Source organism: Mus caroli, chromosome 6 (genome assembly GCF_900094665.2).
Source record: "Mus caroli chromosome 6, CAROLI_EIJ_v1.1, whole genome shotgun sequence".
Taxonomy (NCBI): domain Eukaryota; kingdom Metazoa; phylum Chordata; class Mammalia; order Rodentia; family Muridae; genus Mus; species Mus caroli.
The window spans coordinates 28,521,739-28,544,062 of record NC_034575.1 but is presented as its reverse complement, the minus strand read 5'-3'; the positions used below and the strand labels follow the sequence as shown (position 1 = coordinate 28,544,062).

Below are 22,324 nucleotides of genomic sequence, written 5' to 3'. Positions count from 1 at the left end.
CAGCAAACAGGTGAGGTAACAATCCAAAGACAAGAACACAGGGACTCCTGGTACCCAGACTCTCTGGATAAAGTCAAAATCGCCACAAAAAGTTGCTTAATTGAGGCTTCTACTTGTTGTGAAAAGGCCAAGCATCACTGTTTGTGAATAAATAAATTATTGGGAATAAAACCCAAAGAAAACAAAAAGTGTAAGTGGTTTGTTTCTTTAGGTACAGATGCACACCAAAGAATGAGATTGGATTCCAAAATGCTTTGTGTTTTAAACCCTAGGTTTTTTTGTTTTTTTTGGTGAGGACATTAGAGCCATCTCTAAGAGCTTGGGGGTGGGGGACCAATTGATCAGGCCTCTTTTCAACTTAATGATTTTCATGATGACTTCCAGCAGACCTTAAATGGAGCTAATCTATTTACACTAATAAAGCTGCATCTCCTGTACCAGAGAGTGGAGTAGTGAACGGCAACACTGGCTGTGATCAAATGCCACTCCAAGGCAACATTCTTCATAGTAGTAACACGATCTCATCTGATGAAACAATATGCTGTTGCTGCTCTCCATAACTCCCTGGGAAAACAGAAACGGTTACTGGCAGCGTTCTGCTCTATCTGGGAAGGTAATACGTTTGGGCATCAGTGTAATTATCTCCAGCAAATAATTATACTGAAAGCAGCCGTATCTACCATGGCTTGACTGGGATTCCTGCACCTATCCACCTATCAGTAATGTTCACTTGTAACCCTGTAGCCTCCTACAATTCAGACCATCCTGGGTATTTGCTTTAACAGCAATACTTCCTCACTGATTCCCATGGCTAGGTAGAGGACTGAGTTGTGTACCTCTCAGCCCACATCTACACGGAACGTCATAACGTGACCTAACTTGAAAACAGGTTCTTTGCAGATGAAATTAAAACTTGGGATAGAAATATACAAGATTAGGATGGCCTTAAATCTACTGAAAGTGTCCTTATGGGAGTCAGACAAATGACAGGGACAGGGAAAGGTTATGCTAAGGAACTCTGGTTCAAGAAACCAGAGTTGTTTCTTGAACAAGAACAGCAATATCCTCCAGAAAGGGTCCCCTCTAGAGCCTTGGAAGAATTGCAGATTCTGATACCTATAACAGTGATGGAGTAAACTATTTAAAGTTTTCAAATATTTATTGATTTGTTTGTCTGTCTGTTTACTGTGTATTTGCACATGTACACACATATGTATAGTACAGTGCTTGTATAGAAGCCCAAGGACAACTTGCAGGAGTCACTTTTTCCCCTTGGGTTCTAGAGACTGAACTCTGGTGTCATCAGTTTTGGTAGCAAATACCCTTACTTTCCTAGCTATCTTGCTGGCCCCACAGAATTGGCTTCTTTTGTTTCAAGCCATTGTTGTGTTACCCTGCTTTTGTGGCCCTAGGAAACAAATCCACTGACTCTCAGAGCTATGAGCACCACATGCTGCTACTGATCTCCAGCCAGCAGAGGGGTTCCGGGAACAGGACACGGTGGAGCTACAGCAGCTGCTCTTGCCTGCTGTCAGGCTAGGGTATAGGGGCACTAGCAAAGTCACTGGGTGTGTGTTAGAGTGAATGCAGGTTGGTGGGAAAAGGAAAGCAGCCTGAAGATCCAGTGGGAGATAGCAGGATGTGAAAGAGCAGTGACAGAGGTCAGAAAGCCATAGAAGGGAGAGCTACGGAGCAGACAGGAACTGACTTAGAGTGCTCAGTGCTGAGACTAGTCTCATGTGGTATGAGGAAGGAGGTGGAGTATGTTTTACAGTCATTATCCCACTTAACCATTATTATGTTCCTAGGCCCCCAAAATTATAATTTCTATTTTCCAGGAAAGAAATAGGTATCGAGAGGCTAAATAATTTGGTCACAGTAAAGAAGCTATTAAGTGATATGGCTGGAATTCATTTGTATGCGATTTCAGAGCTTATGTATAAAGCTTGGTTCCCAATATAAAGTTGAGCACTCTATTACAGACTTGACTAGAGTAAATGCCTCAGCAATAACCAGGTTCTCCCTCTCAGGGAAATCACTGATTATAAGCAGCAGCAATCTTCAGAGAAGTGGTGCTGATCCTGGATGAATGCTGAGATCATCTGGGCATCTTGCAGGGAGTCCCTCACGCCTGGCCAACTGATGGCGTGTGGGCAGGGGTACTTTTAGGAATCTTCCTGGGTGACTTGGATGGGTCATGTTCCTGAGAATCACTGCTCTAAGCCAGCAGGTGGGAGTGGGAAGTGTGGCTGGCTGAGGAGGAGGTGAGAGTTTGCTGTTTGCAGGCAGACTGTAGCTATTTAACTTTTCAGAAGTGACTCTGGCAAATGCTGGGGCAGTGAGGAAAATATAATATGCTTTAAATGTTCAAGATGGCTTACTGTGTTACTCACACAGCTTATGTTTGTTCCTCCAGTGATAGGGAATTTGAGCCTGAGCCTCAGCTGGAGAAGCTGCTTCTGTCTCATATTGCCCTTCCTGAGTCAGAAAACGTGGGCTCCTGTCCTGGGAAAGCACGCTGTAAAATTTGGAAATGTGCTAGACTAGGAAAAAGCTTTTGCCACTGTGGGAAATAGTGGTTTGTTTTTTTTTTCAATGTCTGGGTCAGCATGAAACAATGTAGAATATTTCCTTAACATGACTATGGTTGCTCACCACATAAGCACACACAGCATTAGGTCTGGAAACACCTCACCCTAAGGCTGGGCATGGCGACACTGAAAGTTGCTTCTTCAACCTTAGATTATATTAAAGTCATGTGCAGGGCTACTTCAACCCTGGTATAAAGTTTGGGAGTCTGGTTCTCACAAGTTCCCAGGTGAGCTGCACGAGTCTAGGGCACTGATTTTCAAACACAAATACACAGACACTCAGATGGTGACATCATACAAGTGCAGTCTAAGTCAGAGGTCTGATGCCTACAGATAGCTCTTTAGCTACTAATAAAGGCAAAGATATAGCAGTGTGATGGGAGAGGAGATGTCTTTGGATCTCTGATCGGATGGTGCCCTCCCATTCAGCATTCATAGGTAAGAATAAGAAATATGAAATATTGTTACTGTCAGTTAAAAAACAAACAAGCAAACATCAAAGAACATCTACATTAGCAAACAACAATACATAAGAGAACTAAAATTGAACCAGAGTTTGACCTCTTCCCTCATGTCTATTCTATAGAATAGAAATCTCTGGATCACCTCAATGTCCTCAAATAAACGAGCCTCAAATTCCATGTCCAGCACGATGATCGTGAAGCCTCAAAACTATACAGCCATAATATGGCTTAGGAAAAATGAGGAATTTTCCCTACGAGACCTCCTTAGTTTAACTCCAATCAACAGGCTTAGCATTGCAAGAGTTGAGGCCATTTTTTGCAGGAAAAATAGTGTCAAACTCTTAGAAGGCTAGATGAGTCAAACCTAATCCTGCCCTTACATCGGAACATCAGAGCATTTTAATTTAGCAATATGTTGGTTTTGAAACTCAAGATTAGGGATTTTGTACCATTAAGGACATATGTCTTTGCAGTAATGAAAGCATTATTTACATCTACCCATTTGTTCATCCATTTATTAAATACTGAATTTGAGGACCAGCCAATGACCTGGATTTGATCTTCACAGCTCACATGTTGGAAGGAGAGAAGGAACTTGGCAAGTTGTCATCTGATCTCGACACATGCACCAAGGCCTGTGTGTCTACCACATGTGCAAATGCCATTTTTATAAATATTATTAAATATCCTAGTTATTCTAAGTCTATTCTGGAACCAGAAGAGAAGCAATGGTAACAACTATCCAAGCTCTCTGTCTGCTGTAAGTGCTTTAGAGCTAAGGCAGATGGTCCTTTCCTTCACTCTCTGGGAGGCAGTGTGGGACAGTAAAGGATTTGGAGCAATGTTCCTCTAACTATGGCAACAGCCCAGTATCCCCACAATCTGTTGTGAATATACACTTTCACAAGATACAATAAGAATGAGTTACTAGAAAAAGAAATTCAAAACCTAGAAATATATATGATATAAGTCCTAATTCATTAGATTCCCAGACAGTGTCAAAGGGCTAAGAACAATCAAAGTGTCTAAATGTTCATTCTCAAACCTGTGTCTGATGGCACAGAGATAGGTAGCTTGCAGACAACCATAGTCCTCAGACTATGATTTGGAAGCTGTTGTAGAACACAGGGCCCAGGACCACTCTTCCCTTTGCTAGCCAGAGGACTCGGGGTAGGTAATTTAATTCCATTGTTTCCCATGTCATTATCATAAGATCATCGAAGAAGTTCCTGCCATACAACCAAAGCACATATAAGCCAGTGAACAGAAAGCACTTGGTAGAGGGCTGGCTCCTAGTCAACACGGCTAATGTGCTGGCTGCAATGATGCGCGATATTACTTTTGTCATGCCTGCTCATCCTGCTGGGTTATGCCATTTGAGGGCCACATCTAGCACAATATTTCACCCCCAAAATGGAGCTTGATTCTTTCCTACTGACGTCCTTTCTTCCCTCCATGGAATGACCATGAAAAGTAAAGTCACCAGTGCCAGTGCATCTCAGCACCCCAGATGTGTCTCCTCATGAGATGGTGCCTGGGCTGCTCCGATGCCATGTTTCTCCTCCCAGAGGAGCACGCACTTCACTTGCCTGTCCACAAATGCATGAAAGCCGTGATGAGACTGCTGTCCATCCTTCTCCCGGGAAAACCCAACTGGGCTGATGACCAGTGACATGGAAGCTGCCTCAGGGGAAGACCACATGCTCTCCTCTGTGCTACGCCCCGAGAACAGCACCGCAGAGGGACTTCTTTACGCTTCATGTAACTGAGAACTTTGCCCACCTGTGTCTCTCATGTATTGCTCCTGACTCCCTTACTAATATGTCTCACACTCTTGGTTAGTATGTTTTAGACCTACTTAACACATTTTCCCATATTTAACTACACTTACATTTAATTAGAAATACAATTAACCAGTAGACATGAGGATACCCTTAAGAAACAAACATTTTAGTATGGGCAATCATGTTAGAAGAATTTTGCAATTGCTATAAAGAAAGAGAATTTTTCAGGATGGAAACCTCATTTTTCAGAGAACAGAAGACAGATTTAATAACCATTTCATCACTACTTTGCATCTCCAAAAATATGCAGTTTTGATGTACAAAAGGAGGTAAGACCATAACCATATACCAAAGGCAGTATCTTAGCTCTGAGTATGAACTTGGAGGTTAATAGCTAGAATGGCTTTGGTCTTAAGATTTCCTCACTTGTGTGAGAGGTCAGAAGGAAAACAGGTCAAGTAGAGTTCTGACCTCACTCAGACTGGAATAATTGGTTTTAAGGACAAAAGACACAGTTACTAATACAAAATGGTGGGTGACAAGTTTGACTATGATCTGACAGGTGCATCATGGACTTCCCGGAGGTGACATTTATCTGGCAGTGTACACAGCGCAGTATGTGGTTATGAGACTCAACATGCATTTGCTATTTAAGCTGAAAATGGCCATGTTTAATAAGGCGAGTCTTTAGTTCAAATGAAGGAACATTAACAAAGAACTAACTCACAGACGTATGGTCAGTGTTGAGACAAGGTGCTAGGGATGGTGAGGAATCAGAGACTAGTAATAGCAGAAGGCAAGGTGCGAGGAGGAGAAACTGTGCTCAGAGCCCAGACAGAGTTGAGCTACAGCTATTGATGAAGCTTCATCGCCCAAAGTACGAGAAAGGAGCTACTCAGCCTCCTTCTTCTCCAACCTTCTCTTTCCTGCTGCTGCTCCCTCCCAGTAGAACCCACTTGGTAAGATGGCCATAGTGGCACAGCCCATAAGGGTTGGCCTCAGCATACATGGGGAAAGGGGAGGGAAGAATTGGAACAAAGGACCTGGATAGGTAGCAGTTTGAGAAAAAAAACCTTCCAGTTGACATGAGACATTCATTGAGATTCATGTCTTATTAGTGGCACAGCAATCTAGAAGGGAGAGGGAACAGTGGACACACAGCTGTGACACCCCTCCCCCTCTCCGCACTCACCAAGAGCATGTCTAACATGACAGACAGTGCACACCAACAACTCCCCTTATCTATTATCACAGAATTTGATTATAATTAGACAACCCTTGAGAAAGTTCTAGCATGCCTCCTAATTCTAATGCACAGACTTTACCTAGCTAGGTAGCACAGCCAAAGAGACGACTGAAGCAAGTATGACCGCTCCGTGTATAGCATTGCTGAAGAGCGTAAACCTTCTTTACCCTGAGCTCCTCATATGGTGTAATTTATGGAACAATGTGTTTGTTCTCTGTTCTTTTCTTGAGACAAAGAGTCTCACTATGTAACCCTGGGCTGGTCTGAAACTCACTGTGTGGATCAGGATGGCCTCAAAATTACAGAGATTCACCTGCCTCTGCTGGAATCAATGGTGTGATTTACCACACCTTGATCACTGTTCTTTTTGAAGCAAGATTAATGTTACTGTCAAAATATATCCACAACTCAAACTCATGACTTGCTTTCATTTTCTATTTATTATCATTCCATAAACGAAATGTATATAAAATGTATACCACAGGCCTATGAAATAAAAATATCTATTGTCAGATAATTTTTATGGCCCAGACATCATATCTTTAAGTAAAATGTTCAGTATGAACAAAATTACTACTTGAATAAATGATCTGCATTTTAACACCAGCTTTATTGGTTTAAATTCTCTGAGCTAGTCTAGTTATTTACATGAACTACCTAAAAACACAGTTCAGAGAACTGACTTCCCACCTGTAAGTGGGGTTACATAGGGTACCTAATTTCATTCTTGCTAGTCTTACTCTGGGATGCATTCACCAGTGAAAAACCAATTCTTTCAAGGACAGATTCTAGATAAATAGTAAAAAGTTGTCTGAATGTCAGTGAGACTCAGTATGTCTGCTTAAGTTACTTCCTCTTATGTTGGCCCTGTTGGATATAGAACCAAATGGTAATTCTTCCTCTTTTCTAAAGTTATGACTCTTCCCAAGTCATAAATGGTGATGAAAGGACAGTAATTTTGGAGCTGGAGAAGATAGTTCAGTGATGAAGAACACTGGATGGTCTTCTAGGGGACCTAGGCTTGATCCTCAACACCCATTTCATATGGCTTACAATCATTTGTTTCAGGAGATTCAAGACCCTGTTGTGGCCTCTGCAGGCAAAAGGCACACACATGATACACAGAAGAACAGACATGCACAATACACTTTAAACAATTAGGAAAGAGCAGGTCTTCCTGACTACCTGTAGAAGAGGCCTCTGCACTCCCAGAACCTTCATGGTGTCTGCATTAGCTAGGATCTTCAAGGGGTCTGAGGTTTTGGTGACGCCTTCAATCTCCTTGTTGATCTCAGCCAGGACCTGATTAAGGAAGATGCTCTTGATATACTCGGTGAGAAACTCTCGAAGAGGACACTGTTTGGCAGGGCCAAGTCCCAGGGCATGCTCAATCTCCTGAATAAATCTGGAAGACAAACAGAGAAAAAAAGGTGTTTAAATAGATCAGAAAAACATAAATACGACATCGCACACATTAGTATCTTTGGGCTCAGGCTGTTTCCATGGAGACAGCAAGGACATCAATGCATCTCAATACAAGTTTCAATTTTTTAAAAGATAAGTTATTTTACTAATTAAATGAAAGAGAATGGAACAGAAAAGCATGATTTCTATGCGGGGTGTAGCAAAATACTTTGATTAATTCTCAAAAGAAATTAGACTATAGGAGTCAAAGGAAAAGTATGATGAGAAGAAAACAAAATTATAGGACAAATTAGAGGGCAGACTCACAAATAGTGCCCATTTCTCATTGAAATTGCTTATGTATAGTTTGTGAGAAATATGAGTCTCTTTCATTTACAATGATCCCGAGTTTGCAGGCTGAGAATGGGAAAGAATAGGAACTGGAAGACAAAGGAGAATTTCAACTTTATTTTTAATGTTTTATTTATTTTATTCAAAAATTTATGGTATATATATCAGAACATTAACAGTTGTTCTTAACTCACAGATGAATATATATTATTGTTTTCAATTTTCTGTAGAGGTAGCCTTGCTTTCAATGGTTTATTATATATAAATTTAATATATATGTAGTATATACATTTACTATAATAGTTCAGTTAAGTAATACCAGCCCCCAACAACATAGCTTAAATCTTATAGAACCACAATATAGTTAACATCATCTATTCAATGTAACTACATAAAGCCAAACTATGATGTTATCCTAACAGAATTCTGCTTATAAATAGCTGTTGTGCAGTGTGGCCAGTAAACAATCACTTCTTTCCATTCTACTGCAAATGGCCATTGTGGGCTGCCTATTTAGTTCATATACAGAACTAAAGCTTGTGGTTATGTTGTCTTCTTGTCACCAAGTAAAAAGGCCATATGGAATTTTATAAAAAGCAGATAGCCAAAATAATTGGGTAATACAGATAAAATTCAGGAAGAAAACTAAACGAGATGATACCAGAAGTGAAAAGAGAACTGGATATAAATAATGTTATAGAAGAAATACACAACCACACAGTTTTGACACTGCCAATCCAGAAACACATGTAACGAAAATAAAACTTCTCAATATAAACCCAGAAATTGGCTGTGATAGGAAAGAGGGCCAAGGATAAAGAGGGATGGTTCAGCAGACAGAGCAAGTACTGCTGGGAACTCCTGGAGGCAGTGATAGCAAGGGAAAGAGGTGGATAAGACGCTCACAGTTGACTAAAACAGAGAACCACAAACGTTTGCTAAGCACAGAAGAGATGCACATGCAGATGCACAAAGTGCATGATGCAGAGCCAGAAGCACCACTCAAGTCCATTTGGATATCTTAAAATCACTTTAAGTGTACTTCCAAGATGCCAGCTACTGAGCATAGTTTAGACTGTAGTTTTGTTGCTTTTAATTTCCACATACGTTTACAAGGGACAGTAAGAGTTTTTAATGTTCTGACAGAACTTTCTAGAAAACACAAACTAATTAAGAATAGCTTGCATTGTTTCCTTACATGGCCATTTTTACAGTTCCACAATGTTACACAAAGTACATTACACAATGTTACACAAAGAACAAAATGAATGTTCAGAAAGGAGAAGAAAAAGAAAGTCAAGACAAAAAAAAAAAGGAGCATATAACTGGTCAAACACATTTTCAACTTATATGAAAAATGCTGTCTAGAAACCCCCAAAGACCTTAAAGAGAAGTGGTCAGAAGGAGGACTCGAGCCTTGAGGGTGAGGAAGCAAAATTCACGAGGGAGGAAAAACCGCAACTTCATAATGACACAATCACAAGGAACTCCAGCATCCTGACTTTTGAGCCTATGTGACAGGCCACATCCCAGAGGTGAGAAAACACCATGTGTTGATGTGTGTGGGAGGGGAAGGAGGTGTCTTCCACTGGCACCGATGCAAGGGAAAGCAACCCAGAGCACATGGTTGCAGTATTACTGAAAACCACACGTGGATTTCCTTTCTACCCAGAAACACCACTCCTGGGAAATACTTCCAAAAGCTAAGGACAAAAAATCCCCTTAATGTTGATCAATTAGATGAAAATGAAAGAACAGACTAGTACATGCCAGAATGCTGTGTACCTGTGTCTGCTCTCCAAATGAAAAGGCTTTAAATATATGGATATGAAAATTCCCAGTCAGAATGGCTAAGATCAAAAACTCAGGTGACAGTAGAGGCTGGCGAGGATGTGGATTAAGAGGAACACTTCTCCATTGTTGTTGGGATTGCAAGCATGTACAAACACTCTGGAAATCAATTTGGCAGTTCCTCAGAAAATTGGACATAGTACTACCTGAGGACCCAGCTATACCTCTCCTGGGCATATATCTAGAAGATGTTCCAACAGGTAAGAAGGACACATGCTCCACTATGTTCATAGCAGCCTTATTTATAATAGCCAGAAGCTGGAAAGAACCCAGATGCCCCTCAACAGAAGAATGGATACAGAAAATGTGGTACATTTACACAATGGAGTACTACTCAGCTATTAAATCAATGAATTTATGAAATTCACAGCCAAATGGATGGACCTGGAGGATATCATCCTGAATGAGGTAACCCAATCACAAAAGAACACACATGGTATGCACTCACTGGTAAGTGGATATTAGCCCAGAAGCTCAGAATACCCAAGATACAATTTACAGACCACATGAAGCTCAAGAAGAAGGAAGACCAAAGTGTGGATACTTTGGTTCTTCTTAGAAAGGGGAACAAAATACACACAAGAGGAGATACAGAGACAAAATGTGGAGCAGAGACTGAAAGAAAGATCATCCAGAGACTGCCCCACTTGGGGATCCATCCCATGTATCATCACCAAACCCAGACACTGTTGTGGATGCCAACAAGTGCTTGCTGGCAGGAGCCTGACATAGCTGTCTCCTGAGAGGCTCTGTCAGTGCCTGACAAATATAGAGGTGGATGCTCCTAGCCAACCATTGGACTGAGCACAGGGTGTCCAATGGAGGAGTTAGAGAAAGAACTGAGGGGCTGGTGAGATGGCTCAGTGGGTAAGAGCACCCGACTGTTCTTCTGAAGGTCCAGAGTTCAAATCCCAGCAACCACATGGTGGCGCACAACCATCTGCAACGAGATCTGGCGCCCTCTTCTGGAGTGTCTGAAGACAGCTACAGTGTACTTACATATAATAAATAAATCTTAAAAAAAAAAAAAAAAAAAAAAAGAAAGAACTGAAAGAGCTGAAGGGGTTTGTAGCCCCATAGGAGAAACAACAATATCAACCAACCAGTACCCCCAGAGCTACCCATGGCTCCAACAGCATATGTAGCAGAGAATGGTCTTATTAGACATTAATGGGAGGAGAGGTCCTTGGTCCTGGGAAGGCTTGATACCCCTATGTAAGGGAATGCCAGGGCGGGGAGGCAGGAGTGGGTGGGTGGGTGAACACCCTCATAGAAGCAGGGGGAGGATGGATGGGATAGTGGGTTTCCCGAGGGGGAAACCAGGAAAGGGGATAACATTTTAAATGTAAATAAAGAAAATATCCAATTAAAAAAAAAGAATGAAAAGGAAGTGAAGGTCAATGTCCATTTGATAGTATATAAGAACTTTACGCAAACTATATATTCTCATTTTATTATGGAGTATCGCCATGAGAACCCCAACAGGTGTCTCAAGGAGGTGGAATGAGTTGAAGTCTTACAAGTGGGAATGAAAATTTTCAATAGTTAGTCTTAAAAAATGTTTATTACAAACTGAAGGGTTAGCTAACTAGATTAAAATTGAATTAGAAAAAATTTAAATTGCCTACATATATCACAGACTAATCTTTGCAAATTACTTTCTAATTAGACCATATTTAAAGTTTAATTCCTTAAGTTTTGTTGCTAAGCCTATAACTGACTCAATAAATGCACTTACTACAGATAATCTTGCTATTGCATCGATTGTGCACCTCCCCTGCCCCATCCTCTGCCTCCACCTGCCTTTGTGTATGTGGAAGTAAATGGTAGTGAATATTTCAGGTTATTACAATGACAACAGAGACTCGAGGGATTCTGGAAAACAATGAGAAATTGAAAGAAGACTTATTTCAACAGAGACAGGGAAGAGAAAACCTCGTGAATCTTTAAAAGAAGGTGAGTAGAAGAAGGCCTGGGAGTGAGGGACAAAACCCGTTAGTTACAGCCACAATTTAAGCCATCCAAATTCCATATAGCCAGTCAATGTTTCTGACTCCATCGAACTTGCAGAGGAACCCTACCAAGGGCATTCTGGTCCTCTTGGGCCGGAGGAAACTGCTGTTGTTCCTCTATCTGCTACTGAACAGACGAGAAAGACTTTAGGGTCCCATTTGCTCCCATTAGAAGGACTAGAAGGAGTTTTCTTAACATAAGTACTGACATTTTCCTTTCAAAGTCTTTACCAACTGTACACACACGCTTTTAGCTAGTCAGGCCTGTTCTCAGAGTGAAAGAAATCTTAAATTAGCCACATTTTCTTTCTCTGGAGATGTGTTTGTCTTTGATGTCCTGAAACCATGAGATGGCCACCTCCAGCTCTGGTGGAGGGCCCCCATCCCTTTCAGTGAGCCATCTCTCTTGAATAGAAACCACTCATTCCCTACAGCATACACATCCATCTCCAGCGGCACCTCTAGGTTGATGTTGCCATTTTAACTTGAGGGAATTCACTCAACATGTTTCCAAATCTGCTCTCACAGCTTTGAGGGATCTGAGCAGAAAGCATGAAACATGGGAGAATTAAAAATTAAAGGCTGTTCTCAGACTCTTCTTTAGTAAGGAAATGGGAGGAATGGTGGTTATCAGTCAGGACAGTGGTGGGAATATGTTCATCAAAGGATACCAAGTTCAGTTAGACACAAGAAATAAACCCAGGAGATGTACTGTACAGATGGAGACAAAAGTTAATGCCTGGTATATATGGAAAGCACACAATACAATTTTAAGTATTTTTTACCACAAACAAAGTAAACATGTGAAGGGCAATCCTATATGTTTAGTTTGTGTTAGACATCTGTATCATGCTACATATCCCTTAATATGCATACTTTTTTAAACATTAAAATATGCAAATACATGAGTGACCTGTGCTTGCTTTGGCTAGAATGACAGAAAGAAAGACTGTTCCACCATGCAGCTAGTGCTGGGTAAGTGTGGCTGCGGCTCTAACAGTAGGTAGTGCTCCCCGTGTGCGAGTGTGAGGGTGGGGAGAGCTAGCAGGACACACTGATACTTAGAGGAAGGCTGAATCCTTTGCAAACAAACAAAGTACAGGATGACCAAAACTTCCATGTGGCCTGAAGCAAAGTATCAAGTGCTTCCTACAAGCCCACATGTGCACACAGCAGACTCTTGGAAGAAATATACTGAATAAGATACAGAGCAAAGAAACGCCATCTTTTGATCTCAAACCATAGTTCTTGAAACCAGGATGGAATCTGCCTGACAAACAGTGCCCTTCAGTCAAGAGTTCAGATTAGAGGATCCAGTGAACAATTAAGAAGAGGTGAATTCCACCCCTTACCCCCACCACGCCCCGGTCAATGGGGTCTTCTCTAAATCAGCTGTCACTCTGCCTCCCTCTTGGGCAATATGGCTGTTCACACTACTTTCCCCATGCCTTCCACAGAGTAGCATAAACTCGGTCTGTCACAGGAATGATCACATTATTAAATCAAACATCCGTTAAGGAACATTAGTCCAGATAACCCCACAATGGACACTTTCATTCTGTTTCTAGTGAGTTATTTTAACAAGTACAAATATCTTACATAGCTCCTGATTTTTTTTTTTTGTGGGCAACTTTATATTTTATTTCCTATTCCCCTGTCCCCAAATCCCCAAAACATTGTCTGTTTTTTTGTTTGTTTGTTTTCCCTACCAATAAGCATTTAAAAAAATGGTCTGTTGAACATGAAGCAAGAGCTAGAGAAGAATCATCAAAAGTCCCATTAAGACTCGTTACCTTTATGGGAGTAAAACAAACAAAAAACAAACAAACAAAACAAAACAAAACACTGAGTACTTTATGGTGTCAATAGAATCCCATTAGGAATGCAAAGACTTTATTTCAGAGTTTAGGTAGAACACAGACGGAACCCTGGGGAAGGGGTGTTATCTAATCTCTGGCAGTGCTGTCACATGGGGACTCCCAGACTTTCTCATGATGAGCATGTAAACACAAACTACAGGTGCATCTGTGCAGGGGAAAAGGAGACAATGAGAGTCAAAGGGAAGGCGCTGCATAATGCTGTGTGTGGAGTATCTAATTATAGGATTTTGAAAACTGTTCTCCAAATAAGCCTCCTGAACCAAAGGCTGTAAAACAGGAACAACATAAAGCAAAGGGTGAGTGTACATGACTAATTTTCACTGCAAGGTTAAAACTCGGATCTCCTTTCCTAAATTTAGTACTGGTAATTGTGTGTTTGTAAATATTAAACTGGATATTTTCCTTTTTTTTTCTTTATTTTTTTAAATTTTTTTATTTTTTTGGTTTTTCGAGACAGGGTTTCTTTGTATAGCCCTGGCTGTCCTGGAACTTACTTTGTAGACCAGGCTGGCCTCGAACTCAGAAATCCACCTGCCTCTGCTTCGTGAGTGTTGGGATTAAAGGCGTGCGCCACCACACCCGGCTAAACTGGATATTTTCATTTCATATTATTATTGAATGGAGGCTTTAAAAGTCTGTGCATACATGACACCTGCATTTTTAAAAAACTGATGTTTTCTTGCAGCAAGTTATTTGTTCTCTGGAATACAGAAATGAGCACCCTACTGCCTACATTTCATTCAATATTTTAAATATATATATTTTTTATTTTGATGTGGTTCCTATCTAGGAAATTTATAAACTAATTAAAAATATATTCAATAATCCCAAGCCCCTTGCTCTGCCTAGCCTCCTTATCACATATCCTATGTCATTGTAACGCATCACTTTTGCTTTCATTTCAACTAAAGAATTGGGCCGGGGACCAGCAAGACAAACTATCAAATACAGAGCATCTGCACCTCCTCTAGGCATGCAGCCCTTATTTACCTGAAAGAAGAGAGCTGCCTGAAGTAGACTTTTATTTTTTTTATTTTATTTTATTTTATTTTATTTCGAGACAGGGTTTCTTTGTGGAGCCCTGGCTGTCCTGGAACTCACTTTGCAGACCAGGCTGGCCTCAAACTCAGAAATCCACCTGCCTCTGCCTCCCAAGTGCTGGGATTAAAGGCGTGTGTCACCACAGCCCGGCTGAAGTAGACTTTTATTAGGACAAGGTCTAGTTAAAATCCCTACTATGGTTGATTTGTATGGAAAAGGAAAGCAACCTAGAACTCAAATAGAGTCAATGATTTTACTCCCAGACAGGAGCGCATCCTTGTACAAAGAGATGACAGCAGTTGTACAGAGAGGCAAGAATTGGGAATCTAATCCAACTAAGGCCATGAGAAACGCCCAAAACAACTTGATCTGCAAACAGAGAATCAACCCGGCACCTGTGGCTTAAGACATGTTTCATATGTACTTGATATTTCTCACATTAACATTTAAGACAGAACAAACTAGAAGAAAATTTGGGCAAAGAAGCGAAGAAGCCTCAGCAGAAATGGTTTGAGATATAGTCAACTTACTTGCATTATCTGAGTCAGAAAAGATCATTTAGGAATGATTTACAAAGGACTCATTCAGAAACAGCAGCACCAGCCATATTTAAGACCATAAATCAGTGGAACATGAAAACTGAAGAAAAATCCATAAAGGTTAATGCACATTGGAGCACATTTGCCTCTTAATTCATGGGAGTGAGCCACTGGCACATCGGGGAGAGACTCTCCCTCAACAGTCTGTAATTGTTCATGCTGAGTCTAACCACGATCTGTGCCTTTTGTATATAAAGATGTTCTGGGGGAAACGTACAAAATAAGCTCATCACTGCACAGCCCAATTGTGTGCCCGGCTCACGCCCCTAGGAGAGAATTTGCTGAACTAATGAAATCAGACGGGGTTTGGGTGCTCTGACTTGTAATGAGTGAGACTCATGCCTGGGCCTGAAGGAGAAACGAGGTAACTACCATTAAGTAGCAGGAGACAAGAGTATTACCTATGAAATTTGGACTCTCCAGGCTTACAAACAAATTTAACTTTCAAAAGTCTTGCTATGAGTGTATTGCAAATGACTTGAGACTGTGGTTAAGTGTTCCCTGCAGACTGAAAAGCACTTTAGGAGAAATGAAGTAAGCCTCTTTAAAATGACAGCTGTTAAAACTTTTATGCATATAATTTAGAAATTGAAATGAGACTTAAACTCTAACCCTTAAAATAAAACAATCTTTCTTTAACCCCTTAAGATGTAAATAAATAAGTCACTTATATGGACGTCTGAGCCAAGCCCAATGGCAAGATAATAATCTTTCCATTCTGATAGGGTTGGATTCTGTTTTATTGCTTCAACATATTTTACTTAAGTTAAATACATTCTCATGTTATTATATAAAGAAAAAAGCTGTCAAAAATTTCCAAGAAGAATTTAGCAGAAGCAGCCTGCACGTGACCTGGCAATGTGAGAACATCATAGTTAATGCACTCTTCTGGTGCTGGAGACCAGCGGCCTTCAGACACTAATATGAAATGCAGGGGAACATGGCCGACACTGGATCTGTTGCTACATCAGTGTTCATAACTGTTTACAGCCACAGCGCTCTTACCATATCTGTCTCAAAGAGATCCATAAATTTTCTCCATAAGGATTCTTCAATATGAATTTTAAAGGCACCCTAAGAGGACTGCACTATTGTGTCCATTTTCATAGGATGGCCCTGAGACGCCGCACAGAGGCAGTGCTGTGTGTAATCTCTGGGCTTTGTGTCACATGGGCCTTTAGATGCTGCAGAATGGAACACTTCTATATCTGCCAGTTGGAAGCAGAAAGGACAGCATCAAACTTGATACTTTCTCAAGATCTAATAGCTGGTAAGTAATAGGGCAAAATTTTGACCTTGGACAGCATGGCTCCAGAGACAGTGCTCGACTTAAGCCTGTTCTAACACATTCTTCTAATCCTCAGACATTCAGCTCTAGGGTCAAGACACCTGAGGTGGGCTATCCAAAGGCACAGGTTCAGACTGAAGTCTAAAGTATGTGATAGTGAGTAGATAGAAAAGAGTATATGATCTCGATAAGAACATTTTAAAATATCAAAAATAAATATTTACCTTAAAATATAGTAAATCTTATCTTCAGTTTAAACTGCAGGTTCCTGACCTGCATTCCCAATCACCTGCTAGGTACTTTCAATGGATCTCCTCCTGATAATTCAAATTATGTCTCATCTAGAAGAACTCTTTATTGCTGAGTTATGATTGTTTTTACAGTTCTCTCCTATGAGTTCCATATTTATACCACGATTATCACAATCACCCTGGATCAAGCTTAAAAATCACCTATCACTTTCTCCCAACTTTGCTATTTATGCAAGAAGCTTCCAGACTTAGAGACATTCTCTGTATGATGCTCACATATGGTCATCTGCTCACCTCTTTGCTTATCTGGGCAATATATCTGGAGTGTGTATCTTATGGTACCCATGGCCGCAAATGCTAAAGCAAACAGAGGGAACACTATATCCCCATAACACTCAGGGTGAGGAGCCCCTCACTCTACCAGTTACAACTTCCTGGAGGTACTATGGTACTTCATAGGTGTACATATATCTCCAGTGTATAATGCGTACAAAAAATAAGCCTAGTGCTTTTTCTCTCAGGACGTCCACGTAGTATTCTCATGGCATCCCGAATCTTCTAAGTTGTGGCAGAGCAGCTAGACTAGAGATTTGCAAAATTGTCCTTTTTTTCCCCCCACTGTAGCCTTTGGTTAAGGACTGATTCCAAGCGTAGAATGTCCCCTGACCTCTAAGTTACTTACTGGTCTTCAGTGGTAACTACTTTAGTTCAGTACGTCACAGCACTCCTCATTGTTCTACCTGTTTTTTCCCTCTGGTAACACAATCAAGCTCCTTCAGAGCAGGAACTATGTTTAATGTACCGTTGAATCATGTCCGAAGCATCCTAATTAATTCACTAGTGCCCAGTTAATAAATATTCTAACAAATAACAGTATTGAATTATTATTATAGCTTATTTAGTCTTGGTCATTAAGGGCTATGGCTTTTGACAGTGGTCACTATGCATGGGTTATTTAATGTTCTGTTGTATAAACATGGTTGGATAAACAAGATGAGCAGAGAACTGAGGTGGTGCAAGAAATACGGGAACATGTAAACTAGATGATGTGTGCATTGTGTTAAATGTATCAAAACGAGGCATTTTATCAGCATCTTAAAACTGAGCCTTGCTCTCCCATATGGAGCTCAGTGAGTTTGGCCTGATATGAAAAGTACTCAAGTATCAGTAACAGAAATCACTACTGGATATAATAATGGAAATTTGTCACGTAGCAAAAAGAGATGTGAGTACCTGTTGCGACAAGGCTGTTGCAAGTGTGAACTCACAGCTGTGACTGAATGCACAAGATGTGCATAAGATCAAACCACCCAAAATTCTATCATGGGGTGGGGGAGGGGCACATAAAGTTCTACCCTGGGCACCCCAAGAAGCTGGTAGTAATGGATACTGGTGTGGGGGGGGAGGATCTTTTTCTTTTTTCATCAGGGATGTGGCCAATGAAAGGTGCCAATCCAGTGGTTAGCTCTACATCCATGCTCACGCTGGCAGCACTAAGTGTCTACAGTGGGTAAAGAAAAGAGCACATGAAGTGGGGAAGGAAGAGTGGTGGTCGAGGCTGGGAGTAGGTGAAGGGAGGGAACGGGGGATTCCAGTTGATCAAAACACATTATACACATGATTAAATTCTCAAACAATTTAAGATTTAAAAAATATATGGCAGACAGACTAACTGGTTCTCTTTCAGGGTTCCTTAACAGAATGGGTTTTTATTATGTGTAGTAAATGAATGCCTTAGAAAGCCTAGCTTGAATGATCTCTAATGAGCCTATCTGGCAGCTAACCTTGTTCCATGGTCTTAGTTTGGATTATGGTTTACCCATTCTATGTTTACTCTTACTTGATTAATTGCCAATCTGAATGCACAGCAATCTAAGAAAAAAGTACCTACAAAATAATGTCATCCCCAGCAAACAATTATGAGATGAACCGCAGACACATAGTATTGATTGAATCCTGAGCCTTACACTCTTCTATCTTTATCTTGGTTTATTTGATTCAATACAACTCAACCATGATCATCTTCTCATCCCATAACATCACATGTGTTTTCTAGGACAATATATTTAATGAAAAATTAAATTATTAAATTATTTTATTTATTTACAATATAAATGTTGCCCCCTTCCAGGTTCCCCTTCTGTTCACCCCATCACCCTCTCCCCTTTGCCACGGAGAGGTTGCTCTGCAACCCACCCATCTCCCTCCCGCACTTCACTCCCCCCTCCCCCCCAGTATCCTCCCTTCCCTGGGCCATCAAGTTTCTACAGGATTAGGTACGTCCTCTCCCACTGTGGCCAGACAAGGCAGTCCTCTGCTACATATGTGCTGGGGGCCACAGACAAGCCTGTGTTTTCTTTTTGGTTGGTGGCTCAGTCTCTGTGAGCTCCCAGGGGTCCAGGTTAGATGATACTGTTAGTCTTCCTATGGGGTTGCCCTTCCCTTCAACTCCTTCAGTCCATCCCCTAACTCTTCCATAGGGGTCCCTGACCTCAGTCCAACAGTTGGTTGTTAAGTATCTGCATCTATCTCAGTCAGCTGCTGGTTCTCTCAGAGGACAGCCATGCTAGGTTACTGTCTGCAAGCACAATATGGCATCAGGAATAGTGTCAGAGTTTGGTGCCCACCCATGGGATAGATCCCAAGTTGGGCTTTGTTCACTGGATGGCCTTTCTCTGTTATATTTTTGTCTCTGCATTTCTTTTAGATAGGAATAATTCTGGGTCAAAAGTTTTGAAGGTAGGTGGGTGGCCCCATCCCTCCACTGGGGGCCTTGTCTACCTACTGGAGGTGGTCTCTTCAGGTTCCATCTTCCCACTGTTGGCCATTTCGGCTAAGGTTACCCCCACTGAAATCTGGATCACTTTGAACCACACACTATTCACTCAGCATTTTAATACAACAAAATGAGCCTGTATAATACTTATCTAGGATAAAAAGTGAGCTAAACCGAGTACTTTTTAGCTATTTTTGCCAATGTTCTATCACTATCCTTTCTCTTCCAGAGAGCTCATGCTTGACAGTTTCATTCATGCATCCATTATGAGCCAGGAACCAAAGACTTTTACTAACCCTAAAGGTCTGTTTCTTTCAAGTTTTCCTCAGTAAAGCTAAATAATATTTTAAAATTCTGTTCACAAAACCACAGTGTACAAAAGTGCAAATTACCACATTTGTATCCAGTCAGAAAGAGGAGTGTTTCCTGACTGCCTGAGAATCTGCAGGTAGATATGTATCAATAAACAGCACTTCCAATGGCAAAAAAATCTTATAAAAGAAATTTTATGGTAATGTTATCAATCCCCACAGAATTAACAACTGTCCCATATTATGGTGCTAACTACTAAAGCACAGAACAGATATCGCAGTGTCTATGATCACATGACTCTGCTCACTGCCTTACACTTTTAGGCTGCATATTGCTACTAACTGGAACTGAATATACAAGAGACAGCAAAGCCTATAGGAGTTGTTTGGACAGAAACTTTATATCTAAGTTACAGATATTTTGATCATATTAGATATTTTTGTCTGTCCTACTACATCCTCGGTGGTCTGATGCATAATTTTTTGTTGAAACAGAGGATAAGATTCATCCATAAAAGGCACCAAGTGTGATGATCCTGCAGCCCTGGAATTTATTTCTACAGCAAAGATCCAAGAACATGTACAACATGACACAAGCGATGCACAGAGGTCCGGAAAGTGTGAAGAGATGTGGACATCATGAAGGCTCCAGCTTTTTAAGGCCAAATCTGCACCTTTTGCCCAAGTTCAGTGTTAAATATTCCAGTGATAGAAGCAAACAAGGAATTAGAATATGTGGGTTTCTCTTTATCCTGGCCAACCATTCCCCCTATTAGCACAATTACTCTGCTAATGAGATTAAATTTGGTTTAACTAGAGGATTATTTTACTGCGGAACCCCCACGGACTCTGGTTCCCACAGGATCCATAGCTCTGCTGATGCACCCACCTAACATTCATTTAGTATTGAAAGCCAGGCGTAAGAACTGGGCCTGCACAGTAGCGAAGAAACACAAGGGCTTTTGTTTATATTGAAAAAGAGCCTCATTTAGTCAATCTGAATCTTCCTAATACCCAGTGAAATATTTATTAATGAGTATCAGCACAGCAAGCCAGGGAGTCTTATTTGCATTAATTTAAACCATAAATAATTGAAGGTAGATTTCATTCCTTAAGTCAGAGTTTCAGAAAAAATCCTCAGCATGCTGAATAAAGGAGGCCATTAGTGAGATGAAATGTATTAGAAGTTGGGGGTGGTAGGTGTTTTTGCCCAATCTTAGGCTGTGTGCATCATTTCTCAATTATACATAATTCATTATCCTGCTCTGTTCATCGCAGGACAGGAGTCACAATGAGACACTGGCAGCTTTTCCTCATTTCTCCAGGTCAGGGTTGTAAGGAACCTGTGGCAGGCAACGCCATTCATCAGGCTGTGAGATCTGCATGCACCTTTGTCTGCCTGTTCTCTGCTTGCTTTCTGTGAGGCATGACCAGATGCCACAATGCAGACAGGAAACCTGCTCCTGGAGAACTCAGCCTAAAGACATGTGGAATTGAAACAATTCAAATAAAATCACATTGAGGGATTGTAAACTATGGGGGGTGAAAGAGAGCAAGGAGACTTGAATGAGACAGGAAATACTGGCATGTATTGTAGCTACCAAGGACAAACTGCCATGTCCAATTTATGTATAATATACATTAAATACTCATATACTTTTATTTAACACATATGGCAGTATGCTAGATTCTGAGTTTTAAAAATTCTTACTGGGTGCTGTGATGAAGGAAAAATATCCCAACCTCATTTACCCACTGAGGAAAAAAACTAAGAATTATACAGGAGAGAGGCTCAGTGGTATGGACTGCTGTGTAATTCATGTGTTTATTCTACAACCGTCTGGACACTAGGTTCTTTGTGGGTTCAGTTTGCTTAGATGTTCTCCACTGGACCTAGCACTGTGCATCAGTAAACACTCACTGCAAGCCTTCTGCATCAGGTGAAGTGATGTCAGCTCTGAAAATGGCCATGGTGAAAGCAACTACTTAGGGTAGGCTTAGATAGACAAATGTGAAAATACATATTGTTGGTTGGTGTTTTTATCATGACAATGAGATCTACCTTCATTTTGTGCACGTTCTAATTCATTCATATTTCTAAGTTTATATATTCTGAAACCATTCAGAAATTAAAAAAAAATACTGCTGCTGAAATAGATTTGGGCTTCTTATTAGCTATGTTTGCAGTAATGTAGAAGTGGAGTAGGTTTATTGATTATTCATAAAGAGTAAATACAACATACCCACCCAACGACAGAACAGCAATGGGAAGAGGGAGTGAATGATGTCTTACTCGCAGCCAATGAGAAGAGGACCAATTTCCCCACCATTCCCATGCTCCACTCCTCTTGGGTATCTCAGGAATAAACAGCATTGTTAAGAAAGCAGTGGTGAGTGGAAGAAGACCTGCCTGTCTTCATGCCCCCCAGTCACCTTAGCCACTTGTCCATGTCATTTGCCCTCACCATGCTCAAG

The 22,324-nt window shown here is 40.9% G+C and overlaps 1 protein-coding gene across 2 annotated transcripts in view; it reads right to left on the bottom strand.

Moving 5' to 3' along the window:
• The window catches only part of Exoc4 (exocyst complex component 4), a 702,198-nt gene that overhangs the window by 211,099 nt on the left and 468,775 nt on the right, over positions 1 to 22,324 (bottom strand). For both annotated transcript variants that reach the window (XM_021164590.2, XM_021164588.2), the window contains exon 11: positions 7,271 to 7,490. In XM_021164590.2, coding sequence (XP_021020249.1) covers positions 7,271 to 7,490 — 220 coding nt within the window. The remainder of the gene's footprint in view (positions 1 to 7,270; positions 7,491 to 22,324) is intronic.